Source organism: Diorhabda sublineata, unplaced genomic scaffold (assembly GCF_026230105.1).
Source record: "Diorhabda sublineata isolate icDioSubl1.1 unplaced genomic scaffold, icDioSubl1.1 Dsub_95, whole genome shotgun sequence".
In the NCBI taxonomy this organism is placed as follows: domain Eukaryota; kingdom Metazoa; phylum Arthropoda; class Insecta; order Coleoptera; family Chrysomelidae; genus Diorhabda; species Diorhabda sublineata.
Window position 1 is genome coordinate 1 of NW_026614318.1, and position 17,266 is coordinate 17,266.

Consider the following 17,266-nt stretch of genomic DNA (forward strand, 5'->3'; position numbering starts at 1 on the left):
ATACATTGATCTATCACTATCTTATCTTCAGTAAATTTCATTTCATATAAAATGTTGGTTGGCGAAGTTGATGTTTTAGTGTGTGTGGAAGCAAGACCACAAAAGTTCCTGTGAAAAAATAGAGGAAGAGGTAGGAGCCTCATAAAAAAGTAAGAATTATTAAAAAAGCTTAAATTTATAACGTATGAGGTTAAAATTGTCCAATAATTACATCTTGACCATCGATTTAAACGATTGGAATTTTGAAATTAATTTTTAACCAAAAGTAATGATCATCTGAATTTTGCAAAAAAGGTAATATGGTCTGATGAATCCCATACAAGCGGCTGGGTAGTATATATAGGTACTAGGGAAAATACAAGACAACCATGCCGATTTGGTTTTAGTATCCCATGTTTTGTATTGGGTACTAAAGTTGTATATACAATTTTTGAGGGTATTTTAACAGCCCAATGATACCTAAATATATTTCAAAATATGCCAGAGTTGCGGGAGGACATACCTTTTTCCCCCAAGATGGAGCGCCCGCTTATAAGTCAAGGGTAGTTGGAGAATATTTAAGGACTCATCAGATGGCCCCTGAGGTCATCGGATTTAAGTATTATAGACTTTTTTTGTGGTCATAAGATTTATGCAAATCGGCATAATAATATAGATGAGCTCCGAGCCTCAACCGAAGAAGCATTTAGAAACTATTTCAAAGGCAACCGTTGATGACTTTAAATACCTTAAGGTTTATTGAAACTGTATGTGGTTAATTTATAAGAGAACATTGACGACAGTTTTTATTAGATTTATTAGATTTATTTTTTTCTAGTATTTGTAATTTAGTTTCTAAATTGAATTTTCAACAATCCATTCAATTTTGAAGCTTTACGGCCACCAGTTTATTAGCAAATCAAGTTGATAGATCTTCATTCAGACAGTATTTTGAAAGAAAAAGTTGATGATATTAACGCTCTTGCATTTTATACACAATATTTCAAGAGTTTGGATAATTACCCGGAATTAAAAAAGCATGCAGCACGCATTTTCTGCATGTTTGGTATTCATGTGAGCAGATGTTTTCCGCCGCTGTAATGAAAACATTTACTCAGGCAATATCAAAGACACTGCCTCATCAATCAATCTTTAGACTTCCATAGTATCCGAACAGGACTGGCTTCACAGTTCATGTTATGGACAAGTGCGTAACATTACTCCATCGTCAGAAAGAAGTTCCTCATTGAAGTTATATATAATTTGGACTGGATGTTTGAATTGCAATTTGACCATTCCTGCACTTTCCTGCCATATGTTTTTGATGATAGGTGGATAGCTTCGCATTAATATGTGAACACCGGTAACCTGTAACAAAACCTCAATCATGTTCCTGACGACTCGCCAATCCAAGTGGTTACTCGGAATTTTGGTCATGCTCAAATTCTTCACGTTGGCTTCCAATACATTTTCTCGGAGGATTTGACGCGATTTCCATACATCGCGGTAAGTGGATCGATCATAAAATATGTTTTTATCAACAGGTAGAAGACGTACGTGTTTAATTCTCAGTGTTTTGCCGGGGGCTGAGATCTACTCATCTAGATTCTCTCATTCTAATTCATTAAATTTCTCGCAGTAGATTTTTGCCCACCGTCGTGCGTTCTTGATAGGGCGCGGTATTGCAGGCCAGCGGTAGAGTGAACTTCTTCGAACAGTGCTAGTTGATTTTGATGGATTACTTAAGGTTTCCCATTGGGATTTTGCATATACGAAAGATGACAATAATAATAATTTTCACGATTTAGTATGAACTTTAGAAGTATTTTTGTTGAGTTTCGATTATATCGTTTCTTCCTCGTCGTATTGTGCAACCATACTTTCTCCCTCTCTTTAATATCGTCATATGTGGTTTCAGTGTCGTATAGTTTTCTCATTCTTTTGCTGGATACTAGGCCTTCTCCAGATTAACAACCAAACTCTAGGTTAGAGAGAGAGAGGGAAGATAGAGAGAGAGAGTGAGATAAGCTTAATATAATATAAAATAACAATTTGGCTTAATAATAGGAAAATAATACATATAATATTTTAGTTCAGGATAAGCTTAGTTGCAGAGGGAACAGTTTGCTGGCACGATCGTCTAAATACTGAGTTGGTACTAAGATAGCTGATATCAAAATTGTACTTTTGAATACATTCAATCTATTTAGCGACATAGACCCCTTGATATTCTTAAACTGCATCAACCACTTAAGCTATGTTGAAGGAAACAAGAGCCAAGGAAGGGGTCACTATATTAATTCAGAAAAGATTAACTACTCAATATCATAGGAATATATGCACCCGAAAATAATAGAGAAGAAAACATCAAAGAGAGATTTTTCAAAGACCTACAGACAACAATAAATGAAGGCTGTTATTTTTTTGTGATAAGTTGGATAAAGAAACACATAATTGTAATGAGTAAAGACATGTATACTATGCAGAAAATTTAACTTCAGTATATAACAACTAACAAATTATTGAAATGAATCCAACTAACATTTTATACATTTTAAATAAAAACATAACTTATAACAAGTATAATGACATAATGAAATTTATGTAATTGAGATTTTCCACTGACAATAGTTTGTAGTTGTGGACTAATTCTACTAGGTACCAATTATTAAAAGAGATTTAAGATGCTCATCAGTTAATTTAGATTTAAACATTTTTTGTGTACTTTATTTTGGTCTTCTCACACAAATAAGTAGTATTAAAAACAGAAAACAGCCCACGAAAAAATTTATGCAAATTATCAAATTGTGTCAGTGAAAGACTCTTATAAATTTCCAACAAAGATGAGTTTTGATATTTGTTCTTAATTATATCACTGCACTGTATATCAATCATTTCTATTTGAAGTTCCAGGGCTAGGGTTTCAATGTCAGTATCAAAAAGATTCTGAGAAATCTTAATTTGAATCGCAATGGCATCAAAGTCCGAAAAACGAGTATCAAATTTTATTTTCAAAGCACTCAAAGTTTCGATTGCAAAATCGACAGGAAACACATTTATTTCGTAATTGTGATTGAAACAGTATCAATTTCTTCCAGATTGATTTTGCCTCCATTAGTTGTAATACAGTTTTTCCATCGAAGGTTCTTTTGATTAATGGCCATTTCAACTCCTATAAAAATATCTGTACCAGTAGTTGTGCCATGAATACTATACATATCAAGAAGTTCTTCGTGCACTTCAAAGCTTTTATCTACTACTCGAAAATAAATCAACACCGTTGACTCATCCAAGGCCCAAAAAAACCACCCAACATGTCCATTTTTGTCGAAATGTTGAGAGGATATATTTTCAACGATGTTTTCTACCCTTTGAGCCACAGGGCACATTTCTTCGCTTACTGCAATTATGCATTTTAGGATCATTTCTCCATCGGTGAATGGTTTTGCAATTTCAAGAGCCACACGAAAGCTGGCACGAGTTGCAGCCTCTTGTTCAGTTTTGAGTATTGTAAATGAAGATTGCTGCGATTTCAATCCGCGCTTAATAGCTTAGAATTTTTATGTCCGTAAATTTCCTGTATATTTTGAATAATTTTGAAAATGTTTTGTTTCATAATGATGCTTAATGTTATATTCTTTGAGAACAGCTATGCTTCCATTGCAATTCAAACATAGTGCCTTGTTACTGGACTCAATTACGAAATACTGAATGTTCCACTGATCTTTGAATTTTCTGCATTCAGTATCAATTTTTCGCTTCTTTTCCATACTACTAAATACCACAGCAACAATTCAAATCAAAATACTGTTACAAAGATGTCTTAAACTTAAACACGCACAAACACGTTTTAAGGAGATGCGCACTATTTTATTTAACAACAGTGTCATAGGAACTGACTTGTGATTGTGCCACTAGTCTTCTTATATATTCCAATTACTGCCATCTAGAAATGAGCGGAAGACACCAGAACTTTCTCGAACCAACGAGATTATTCTGTCCGTGCTATTAGCGCCCTCTGTTAGCGGTAGAAGATACTACCTATTTCCGCTTGTGTCCATCAGATGTCGTGTCACGTTACTCCTCATGGCTCGTACTCTACGACTAATCTAGAATTTACAGATAATGACAGGAAAATTGAAAATATGCAGCGTTGCCGATTTGCAGCCTTTTTTAAACGTTGTGTACTTTTTGGGACTTCTTTTCATCAGTGGACTATTTCACTTTTTACTACCGGCAACAATGATAAGGGGCCATCCATAAAGTACGTCACACGAATTTTAGGACTTTTGAACCCCTCCCCCCGTACTTGCCACAGGTTGTCACATTTTTATAACCCCCCCTCCTGATGTGACGTCACACATTTTTTAAATTTATGTATGTATTTAAAAATAATCGAGAGAAAACAGCTATTTTCATTTTTACTTATTTTTATTAAATGATAATCTAATAAAATTAACATAAATTCCAACATTTTATAAAAATTTTTAAATTTTCAATTCACATCCACTTTGCATTTTAGTATTTCGAATTTTAACTTGTGACATCACAAAACTATTGGCCCCTCCATGCCCCTTGTCACACGATGTCACACTTCGGTGATAGTTAATCTCTCTGACTATATTTTTTGAATCCCCATTTAAAATTCGAAACAAGTTAGAGATTAAAAAACAAATGAAAAGAAATTTTCTTTCAATTTTTGTTGAATTTCTCTGAGCAAAATTGAATCCTATTTTACAAATTATTTTTTTTTATTTTAGTATTTTAACATTATGCTTAGATTTTATGTTTAAGGAAACTTAACATTTAGTTGAGAGATATTTTAGAAAAGGAAAAGTAAGTCCTACCTGTGTTTTATGACCCCGGACACATGGGTCACACAAAGGACTCTTTTACTTTTCGGAGTAATGCATATATTTTAGTAAAACATCTGTAATTTTACGATTCTTAAGGAGAGGCTTAGACCTCATTGTAAATATTTTATTATTAGTTTTCAGTTAGTACAAACCGACTCTTTCAAGCGTGAGGACGCTTCTCGAAAACTTAGTCTTTTAAATAAAGACTTAATATATGAATGTTAACCACTGTGTATTTCATTTATAAATATAAAACCTAATAATCACGATTACCTATCCATAACTTTAAATAGGTTATGGGCCCAGATAACGTGAATAATTAAATCGTGAAAATAGTGAACTTAAATAAAAATTTGTGATCGAAATCAAACTTGTAAAAGTACTTGTTAGACATTCCACAATTAAGTGATAATTGTAGTGTGTGTATAAAAAAATATTTTAAATAGAAGATATATTAAGTGAATTATTTTATTGTGAGTAAATTGAGATAATTCGACACAATGACAAATTCGAACTTAAATTCGCAAAGAGGAATAACTCCTTTTAATGGACAGAATTATAGTATTTGGAAGAAGAGAGTGCGCCTACTGTTGAATGAGCACCGTATACTCATCAATAAAAAGAATGACGTTGCCCATAATATTGTCGGTTCGCTTTTGGCGGACTCGCTGCTTCATTTTACGGATGTGACATATGCTAAGAATATTTTTGAAAAATTAGATTCTGTATATGATCGAAAAAGTCTTCCAACACAAATGATGATGAATCAAAGACTATCATAATTAAAATTAGCGCCTGATATGCCACTAAGAGAACACTTTTCAATTTTTGATACGTACGTAAATGATCTGTTAGCGTCTGGATCAATAATAGATGAAGCAGGTAAAGTACTTAGTTTATTAAAAACACTTCCATCATCGTATGAAGCAGTATCTATTGCAATCGAAACATTACGTGAAGATCAACTAGATTTAGACTTTGTATAATCGCGTTTATTGAATCACGAAATTAAAGTGAAAGGACAAAATCGTGATACTAGTACAAAAATATTAGTTGCCGAAAATAGTGATAAATCGAGTGAAAAGAAGTTTCCCTTCCGGAGATCAAATTATAATGGAAAATCAAAATTTAAGAATGGTCACAAGCCATCCAAGAATTTTAAAAACTCTTTTAAAAGTAAAAATAAAACAAAATGATCAGTGTGGCCGCATAGGACATATAAGAAGAGATTGCATTTACTTTAAGAAAAACCAACGAACGAAAAACAACTAAGGCTGCACAAATTGCTCAATCAGTGGAACCGAATTCGCAAGCTATCAGTTTTATGACTGGTGGAAATAAATTAATTGAAACAAATCAAAATATAATTGTTTTCTTGCTAGATTCCGGAGCATCCGATCATATTATAAACAGAGAAGACATGGCCAGAACATTTGAGCCTCTTGGAACAGCAATTAAAATTTTAGTTGCCAAGAGCGAGCAGTACATTTCAGCAACCAAACGAGGTTCAATTAATGTGACAACCAACAAAGACGTAAAGGTGACAATTGGAGAAGTTCTTTACAGTCCAGAAGTCCCATACAATCTACTGTCGGTTTCCAAGCTCCAAAAGTCAGGCATGGTCATCTTGTTCGATCAGCATGGAGTAAAGATAAGTAAAAATGGTACACTTATCATGCAAGGTAAGCCACTAAATAGTTTGACGCAAATAAACTTTACTATTGAAAATTACGAAATAAATTCTGTCGTCAAAATACTCGACAATAAGAAAATAAATTATGACATTTGGCATAAGAGATTAGGTCATATAAGTAAGGATAAATTTGTAAAATTAAAGATACATAATATGATAGATGATTTCGAAGAAATAAAAGAAATTAATCCGATTGATAAGATATGTGAAGCTTGTATTAATGGCAAGCAAACTCGATTACCTTTCAATAAAGTTAAAAATCGAGATCATGTAAGAAGACCATTGTTTATTGTACATTCTGATGTATGTGGTCCAATCACTCCGACGGCACTAAATGATAAAAATCATGTTGGCTTATTTCTCTATATCATTATACTCATTATTGTGTAGTATATTTGCTTAAACATAAATCAGAGGTGTTTTCAGTATTTAAAGATTTTGTCGCGAAAAGTGAATAACATTTCAATCTCAAATTAAATTACTTATACATAGATAACGGTAGAGAATATTTATCAAATGATATGAAAGATTACTGTAAAAATAAAGGCATAACTTATCATTTAACAGTTCCGCGAACTCCTCAATTAAATGGCGCTGCTGAACGTATGGTTAGAACAATTACAGAAAAAGCTCGGTCAATGATAGCTGGATCTTGTTTGGATAAAGTTTTCTGGGGTGATGCAGTTTTAACAGCAACTTACTAGATAAATATTATTCCGAGTAGAGCATTAAAAATAATGATGACACCTTATGAGTTGTGGCATAGCAAAAAGCCTTTGTTTAAATATTTAAAAGTATTTGGTTCTACTGTATATGTAGATGATAAACTCAATAAAACTAAATTCGATAATAAATCTTGGAAAGGTGTACTGGTTGGTTATGAACCAAATGGTTACAGAGTATGGGATGTAGCATCTCATAAACATGCCGTTGTAAGGGATGTTATTGTGGACGAGATAAATTATATGGTGTCTCGGCCAGGTATAACATCTGACAAAACAAATAAGGGTTCCGCAGATGAAACTGATTCATTTGAAGTTTCAGTGATGGAAAATAAATCTGGTAATGATGAACCAGATAGTTTCAATAAATCTGATATTAAGAAATCAGATAGTGTATATAAATCTATATAAATCAGATAATGTATCTGATATTGAGAAATCAGATGTACTCTGTGATCCCAGAAATAAATTTCCAAGATTAGAAATAGAAAATAGTGATTTTGACGCCAGTCGTCGGAGGAGTGAAAGGATCAGAGGTCTTCCTAAAATATCATATGATGAATCTGGTAGTCCGGAAGAATGTATGTTATCAGCTCAAATAATAATAAGTGCTGTACCGGAGTCATTTGATGAAATTAAAAATAGGCCGGATAGAGTTCAATGGGAACAAGCTATTGAAAGTGAACTTAATTCACTTGATACAAATAATACTTGGACATTAGTACCAAGACCTACTGATAAAAATATTGTAGACTGTAAATGGGTATTTACAATTAAGAATAATGAATTTGGTAGTCCTTGAAAATATAAAGCTCGTTTAGTAGCAAGAGGCTTTAGTCAGGAATATATGGTAGACTATGACGAAACTTTTGCGCCAGTTGCTAGAATATCTAGTTTTAGATTCATTGTCGCTTTTGCCAACCAGAATAATCTGTTACTACACCAAATGGATGTAAAAACAGCATTTTTGAATGGCAAATTAAAAGAAGAAATTTTTATGAGAGTACCTGAGGGCGTTCAATGTAAAAAGGGTCAGGTCTGTAAATTAAACAAAGCACTTTATGGTTTGAAGCAGGCAGCCCGGTGTTGGTTTGAGGTATTTGACAAAACTTTAAAATCAATGAATTTTCAAAATTCTCCAGTAGATCGGTGCATTATCTTAGATTTGGGGGATATTTCCAGAAATATTTATGTCGTACTATATGTTGATGATCTTGTTATTGCCAATCTGAATAAAAATACGATGAATAGTTTAGAAGAATATTTAATGCATAAATTTCAAATGGTAGATCTTAAAGAAATAAGATTATTTCTAGATATAAGAGTTTCCAGAACAGAGTCAGTCATAACATTAGATCAAAGTGCGTATGTAAAATTAGTTCTAGAAAAATTTAAGATGCAAGATTGTGATCCAGAAAATAGTCTTCTTGAAAACAAAATAGATTATGAAGCTTTAAATTTAGATAAAAATTGTAATAAGCCATGTCGAAGTATTATTGGTTGTTTGATGTATTTAATGATTTGTACTCGCCCAGATCTGAGTTTTTCAGTCAATATTGTTAGTAGATATGGGAACAAAAATAATATTAAATTATGGCAATATTTAAAAAGAATCTTAAGATATTTAAAGGGCACAATCGATTTAAAATTAGTATATACTAGAAGTCATTATAAAAATATAATAAGTGGATATGCTGATGTTGATTGGGCGGGTGATATTAATGATAGAAAAAGTACGACGGGTTATCTGTTTAAATTATACGAAAATTGTACTATCTGTTGGGCTACGAAGCGGCAGACTTCCGTGGCAGGCTCTACTCCAGAAGCTGAATATATGACTTTGTATGAGGCTGCACGAGAAGCGTGGTTGCGATCACTAGCAGAGAGTATAAAAATAATTATATCAGGTCCTATAATAATATATCAAGATAACAATGGATGCATAAGTATTGCAAATAATCCATCAAGTCACAAAAGATCGAAACATATCGATATAAAATATCACGATTCTCGTGATAAAGTAGAAAAGGGACTAATCAAATTAATTTATATGCCTACAGATCAGCAGATAGCCGATGTATTGACTAAATCACTGACAGGAGCAAAATTTATGGAGCTCAGAACAAAAATGGACTTGAAATAGTTTTTAAGAATTTTTTTTTGTAACACTATTGTAAATTGGTCTGGCAAGGTTTTCCCATAAGATGTTGGGTTTTCCCTTAAACCCTTAAGCAACAAATGTTGGACCAGGTAGAGTCATATAAGTTGATGGACTACGTTGAGAGAAGGGTCATTACGGTTTTTATTCAAGTAAAGATAATATTGTAAGAAATGTATGGAGTACTTAATACTTAGGATTTTAGTTGTAAAATATCATTATGTAGACTGTATTTTTACAAGTTTGTTTTTATGGATGGGATTCATTTTTGAGGGGGCGGGTTGAATTTCTCTGAGCAAAATTGAATCCTATTTTACAAATTATTTTTTTTATTTTAGTATTTTAAAATTATGCTTAGATTTTATGTTTAAGGAAACTTAACATTTAGTTGAAAGATGTTTTAGAAAAGAAAAAGTAAGTCCTACCTGTGTTTTATGACCCCGGACACATGGGTCACACAAAGGACTCTTTTAATGCATATATTTTAGTAAAACATCTGTAATTTTACTATTCTTAAGGAGAGGCTTAGACCTCATTGTAAATATTTTATTATTAGTTTTTAGTTAGTACAAACCCACTCTTTCAAGCGTGAGGACGCTTCTCGAAAACGTTGTCTTTTAAATAAAGACTTAATATATTAATGTTAACCACTGTGTATTTCATTTATAAATATAAAACCTAATAATCACGATTACCTATCCATAACTTTCAATAATATTGGACGATTTTTCGCATTTTACTATTATCTATTTGCTAAGAGAGAAATCATGGGCTAATAAGAAGTTGATGGAGTTTTATAGTATAATGTATATGTTACCGGCAATGTGTATAATTCAGGTATTGTATACAATCCCTAGGTAAAGTATACAATCCTTAGGTAATGTATACAATCCTTGGGGCGTCCAGACAATGTATGAAATATCATGAATATCATTGTCCATTTCATACTTTACCTAGGTATTGTATACAATTCCTAGGGATTGTATAGAATACCTGCTGGTTCACCGGTAATGTGTAAAATAAATAAATCTTAAGACTAAACTAATGTTAGGTAAGCCGGTTAATATCAATAAATCTTAACAGACTTACTTATCAAATAGCGGACAAATGAAACATGTTGTATTTACTTGAAATAAACTTTATTATCAACTTTAAAATCACAATCATGTTTGTAACATAACATTACAAGTATCTTTTAACATAATATAAGTAATTTTGTAATTGAACTTCACAAACAAAACAATTCTCTTTATAACAAAAAGTAGGTCTAATAGGCATTCACAATTTTAAGTAAAAGTAGGTTTTATTTATTCTTACACGACAAACTATTATGGCACTTTGAAGAGCACAGGGCCTTACTTTTGACACAGGAACACTTTTTAGAGTCACAGTTTTTTTTGCAGCTACATTTCACAAAGCCCTGTCCTGTTCCCGTAGATTGAAAAGTCGCAACTGTACGGAGTGTCGTTTCCAGATTGGGGACGTCTTCTTCTTGCAGTAATTTCTGATGAGAAACAGTTAACTGTTGTCTTGAATACAATGTCTTGACAACGCCTTGCTTTGTGCCTAGAACAGGAATGCGTACAGTGGTACCCAACGATACGGGAGGGATTTTTTTTTCAGAAGTTTTAAGCATTTTCTGAGCTTGTACTATCAAATTCTCTTTGGCTCTGATGCGGTTTTGTATCGAAAAGGCGTTTTTTGCGCATAAAGGACAAGCAACTTTGGATCCAAAACCTTCTGCAATATTTTCTTCCGGAGCAGCACAAATATTATGAATAGGCCTATTGCACATTCTTCACGAATGACCACCTGTTGTCTTCTCGAAACAAACACAGCATATAAGTGCACAACTCAATGACTCCTCTCGTACTGATACCAAATTCGGATCATGTAACGCTTGATCATTTACCTCACAAGGAAGATTTTCGACATTCGTAGGCTCAACAACATTCTTAGTATTTGGGATAGCCATGTGTTCATCATGCCCACTTTGGACATTTGAAGCTTCCTTACCGATGTTAAAACTATCGAGTGCAGCGTTTTATTGATCTGGTGCCTGTAGAGGTTGAGTGCCAGCTGTTTCAGTTTCTGATGTCTCAGCCGCATCTATTACAGATTCTGAAGATGATTTCATCACTTTTTCTAAATCTTCTTCGCTCTCCAGGTTGTGAGTATCCTCAAAAGGCAAAGATATGCCAACTTTTATTTTCGACCCAAAAAGAGCTTCATAAGGTGTTCTTTTGATTCCTGAGTGAAACGCCCTATTCTTCATGAGTTGTACAAATCGCAGACCATCACTCCGACGTTCGCTATCGTTATCTTGCATCCAAGTTGTAAGCATGTTTTCAATATCCTGGTTAGCTCGTTCGACACTCCCTTGACTTTGGGAATGTCTATGCTTGCCATGCACAATTTTTAAGTTCGGCCAGTATATTTTAAGATTACTGACCACTAGGTTTACGAATTCTCGACCGTTGTCCGATTGTAAGATGGCTGGTGCACCAATCAGTGTAAAAATATCCAGTAAATTGTACGCTACTTCCTCAGCGTGTTTTGTTTTCAGGGCTCTTAATATAACAAACTTTGTGAGATGATCCTGATAGACCATTATGAATTTATAATCCCGGTTTGGATGAGATTGATAGTCTATCAAATCTACTTGACAGCGAGAATTAAATTCTGTTGAAAGTATAATATTATTATTTGTAGTAGCATCCACAGGAAAAATCAACTTATCTTTCTGACCAACAGTTATAACATCATAATGCTTCCCGAGAAGCCTTTTTTTCAGCCGTTTTTGCATTTTTTGTTTCTTCTATCAATTGTTCATAACGATTTTTTTCAATAAACGTGCGATTTTTTGTATTTGCTGCTTCTCTTTTTATTTGTAATTGTGAATAAAATCTTTCTTTCATCTCAGCTATTCGTTGTTCGGCCGCCATTTTTTAATAAATTAAATTACTTTCCTACCTGACGAAAATTAGTAAAAGTAATAACTATGACGCAAATAGCTCAATACACGTGTTAACAGTATCATCGCACGTCGCGAAATGAAATGGAGAAATGCGGCTGTTTGCTTAAATAGTGTCGCGGTATCCTTTTTCTCAAGCGGCGGCTCCCTTGACCTGACCGGCCGCCCGCCCGCCGCGCCCGCGCCGCCTCTTGTCAAAGGATTTAATTTTATTTACAAAGGCTACCGCGTGCGGCGTACATACGAAAGTGAAATTGACAGTTTTATATCGAAGGGCCTCCGTAGTGAAAGATTGTGTTTGTGAACTGTTGTACTACGAATTGAATTTATCCTCAAAAAATCCGACATTTGATAAGATTCTGGATAAATTACACCTATGCACTTACCTCCGTAGCAACCTAGAGACGCTCCAGCCGTAAGTCAAACTAAAAGAAAGTATTAATAAAAAAGGTAATTCCACATTTATGTGGAACATAAGTATACGTAGTTCACGCAATTACAGGAGAAAATAAGTACCTAAATATTTTGTTTTGGATTCAAAGCGTGATAATGGCTCTCTTATTAAAAATACGGGTGGTAGTAACTCTGACAGTTCGAGTGATGAAGAATTGTGGTATAATTTTACTTTGAATTTACCTACTTTCGCATATTTTGGATTAAAATTATCTTTGCACCTAGCTTGTGTGTCCCGATAATTTTTATTCGTATTTTGTTTTATTAAACACAATTGCGTTCGGGTGTACCGACATTATCTAAACGAACTTACTTTGATCTCGCCGCCTTGGCGCCGTGCCGTCTCTTGTCAAAGGATTTAATTTTATTTGCAAAGGATACCCGCGTGCGGTGTACACTCGCGAGTGAACGGTCATGCTAAAACGATTCACTTCCATTAATGCTTGAAATGGCGCCTCTAGGAAGGGTGTGAGGGTTCTATGAAGCTTACCGTACTTATTTGTTTGTAATAACCACAATTGCGTTCGAGTGTTACATTACCTTCTGCAAGTTTGGCATTATATAAAATACCTAGGTAAAGTGTAAAATAAATTCTATTTCATACTTTACCTGCCCGTTTTAGGTATTCTATACATTGCCTAGGTATTGTATACAATACCGGATTATACACATTGCCGGTAACATATATATCAAAAACCATTTAAAGTATAGCTCGATAATTTAGATCGAACAAGTTTGAAGAATTTTCCAGTTTTAATGGTGATGTGGAGGAATTTACTGCAGGCTATACACTTCAACAGAACAAAGTTTGTCGATAGTAATTTGCCCAAATATTCGATTCGTATTCCGATCTATCCACTAAGCAGTCTCCAAAAGTGATGTTAAATGATAGAATCACTGCTGAAATATACTATGGGAAAAATGATTGGTAGAAGCTGAGAGTTTTTGATACAAAGTATAGTTTCAAACGATAAGCATTCTCACATCTTTTCAGCATCATTTTCCACATTACTTTCATCTTGTTTTTCACTTCTGCTTTCTTCATAATCTTGATTTTTATAATCTTTTAAATCCGAGTATTTATTTTACCTTTATATTCTTCACCGAATTACACATCTTTATGAATTTCAACTTTATTCCAGAGCCCATATAAGTTATTCGAGTGTCCTATCATATGAATTTTCATATTAATCTTGTCTATTTTTAAAGTTTTTTGTAGATTTTTGATATAAAAAAAGATGGATCATAACACAATACACTGAGAACGATAAAGCAAATTTAACGACAGTTTGTTATTGTTTTCCCGTAGCTGAAAGCAAACATGACATTATTCGAACATAGAAGTACCACGAAAAAGATAAAAATTGAGTTTTGAAAAATTGATATAAACATATGATTGCGTTATAGCTAGTTTCAAAGAAAATGAAATAATCGAAATATGTGTATTGAGGTAGTTTTAAAAATAATAAATTGATTCAATTATATATTTTGTTGTTGAACTAAGTAGTTTTTAAAATATTTACTTTGTCAATCTATTAAGAGAGTTAAAAATTAAAAAAAATTCAGCTGTAGCACCTTCATTATGGAAATATGTATTAATATCTGTTCTCGATAAATAAAGAAGGGCATCTGGTGTAGTTTCACTTAAAATTTGGGTTGTCAATTTAACTTTCATTTTTTCCTTTTCATTTCCTTCATTATCTGAAGATTTACTAACTCCTCTAGATATCTTCACGCAATGACACTATTGAGTAGAGTTTTGTAAGTAGCTGAACAATTTCGAACTAATTTAACCAATTGACAGACATATGGAAATATAAAAAGCTTTTCTTGGGTGATGGGATAGTTAAAAAATAATTTTAAAGAATTTAAATTTGAAAAATGGCCCCTAAAGACTTGACACACCATCAAATTTCATTGACAAAACTTATACCCCACTTAAATTCACCGCACTTTTTTACTAAATTAGTCTTTTTATTGCAATTCCATCACAAATCAAATTGCATACAATTTCTCTGTCACAAAATTCTTTTGCTTTTGGTTTTAATGCACTTAAAGCTTCTTTACTTCAGTAATGAATAGAAACTTAATGATACAGCAAAAGACCTCAACTCTGGAGAATGCTTTAGTTCTGCTTCCAGCATTCTTTTCAAAATTTCATTAGTGCTGCCTGGAATGGAAGCCTAAAAAAAGTTTAGTGAGAACTATAACCAGATTATTATTGATTTTTGAAACGTAGCATGAATCCGGATAATAAACATTAATTGTAAAATTTGACAACATAGAGGTTTACTGTAAGTTGGCTTCAATTATATTCAAACATGCCAGCTAGATTCATCTTTTTTATTCGTCCAAGGTCAAAGTAAACCAAAGTTTCAAACAAAGGAACTTCGGAATTCATTATAATAATAAGAACGGAATTGGTATTTAGTTGGAAAACTTACTTACGTTTAAGTTTTATACGTGAAGATTAGGTGAATATAGTTTAAGTAATGAACTAAATGTTGACTGAAAAGAGAGTTTTGAACTTTATTTGTAAGTACAAGTGTGTATTTGAAAATATTCATGTACACACCACAATGTTTTATGTTGATGATTATGATTTACATAAGCCAAATGCTTTTAAGGGGTTGGCAAGTAATTGAATATCTTTTTTAATAACAAGTATAGGCACTACACAAACACTAGAAGTAGTTTACAAATAATTTATATGTAGGTAAAAGAGCCTGATTTCTGATTTACCAAAATAATAAATAGAAAAAAAAAAGAATTTTACATACTCTAACATATTCACCTATTTAACTATGGTAGCTTGGTCTGAACTAGGCCTGGAAGTTTGTATTGTAATGTCTGTGAATGTCCAGTTACAAAAAAGAATTAGATTTTTTAAAAATATTTATCTGTATATGATGATTGATATAATATTAGCATTTGGATGGATTCACATGAGAGCCTTTAGTATCTTTGGAGTATCTTATGGAATAATTAGTAGTTGGTCAACAATATTTAATATTAAATTACATATTTTGTTAAGTAAATTAGGTGACTTCCTTTAAAAATCTCAAACTAGTCTGAAAAAAATAACCATACTTCACAATGAAGCAGGAATAATTTGTGCTCACTTCCCATTTCATCTCACAGAATGGCAAAAAATCGGGATTGCTTAGGCCGCGACTTAATGAAATGTACAAGCCAGAAAGGCTAATAGATTAGCCTGGCAAGCAACATCAGTACTTTCATCATGTTGAAGTGAAAAGTTTGTTTTAAAACTGTAACTGTGAATTTGACCAATTTTTTCCTTCCTTTTCAGTGAAGAAAACTTCAGATATTATTTGGGCTGATGGTGAAATCATATTCTACCCTACAGAGTGAGCTGTTACATATTTAGCTGTTAATAAGGATAGTCGAAATGATGCATTTGTAGCTTGTCTATTTTGTTCACTTGTTTTCAGTACTGATTGTGACTTTAGAATTTCGAATTGTATAGGTATGAAGAAATGGAAAATGGAGCCAAAGATACTTACAATAATAATCTCAAAATGAATGGATACAATTATGGAATGAACGTTTGATTGGATTGCACAGTGACAAATTGAGATCTGTGAAAGAAGCACTAGGAAAACGAATGGCAATATTGAAAATTCCACATCAGATAATACTTCGAATGGCCAATGAAGATGCTAATAGATAACAAAATGGGGAAAGTGAATCGAATAATAGAGGTAAATATTTAATTACAATAAATATATGTAAAAACTTATGGTATACATGTTGATTGGTTGATGGTACAATGAATCGACACTGAGGACCTACAGACAGTTGCTGAAAATTTGTTGAATTAACATATCACAAAAGTAAAAGTCCACAGAAGATACTATGAAGATAAGAAGAATATTCTTTATGAGAAATCCAAGATATGTACTACTACCACACTTACTATTACACTGTCAGACGCCTGTTTTGATGTTCTCCGTTAGTCTCTATGTGTTTTGTACACAACAAAAAAATATTACCGAGTATCATTTGATTAAGATCGTTAGTTGATTGAATTAGTAAACTCACTAAAGGTATTGAACAAAATATGTGATTTGTTCCATTTTTTTTGGAAGAAACAAAAAACAACAACTGCAAATTATCAATGGATTATTTCTTGGAGGAAAGTCTATCATTACTCAGACTGAATTAGAATAACTTTCAAATGCAGTGGTAAGTTCAATAATTACTCATCTTGTACTGGATACTGTGGACAATTTAAAATTTGGTATCTGTTAAATAAACCCCAACAAATCATGTGCTCCGAGTCCTTCATTATATTGAAGTCTCACTTACTTCTCTAAATATCTCTACTCAATAATAACATTACTAACTAAATAAACCATATGATAGCGATCGGGAAAAAGCTCTTCTTGGGTGATGGAATGGTTAAAAAAT

At 32.8% G+C, this 17,266-nt stretch overlaps 1 protein-coding gene across 1 annotated transcript; it reads right to left on the reverse strand.

Moving 5' to 3' along the window:
• Nucleotides 1–11,452: 11,452 nt before the first annotated feature.
• LOC130452339 (KRAB-A domain-containing protein 2-like) lies at nt 11,453–12,019 on the reverse strand. Its single transcript, XM_056791551.1, has one exon. It carries the CDS (start codon nt 12,017–12,019, stop codon nt 11,453–11,455), a length of 567 nt encoding a protein of 188 aa, XP_056647529.1.
• Nucleotides 12,020–17,266: the final 5,247 nt, after the last annotated feature.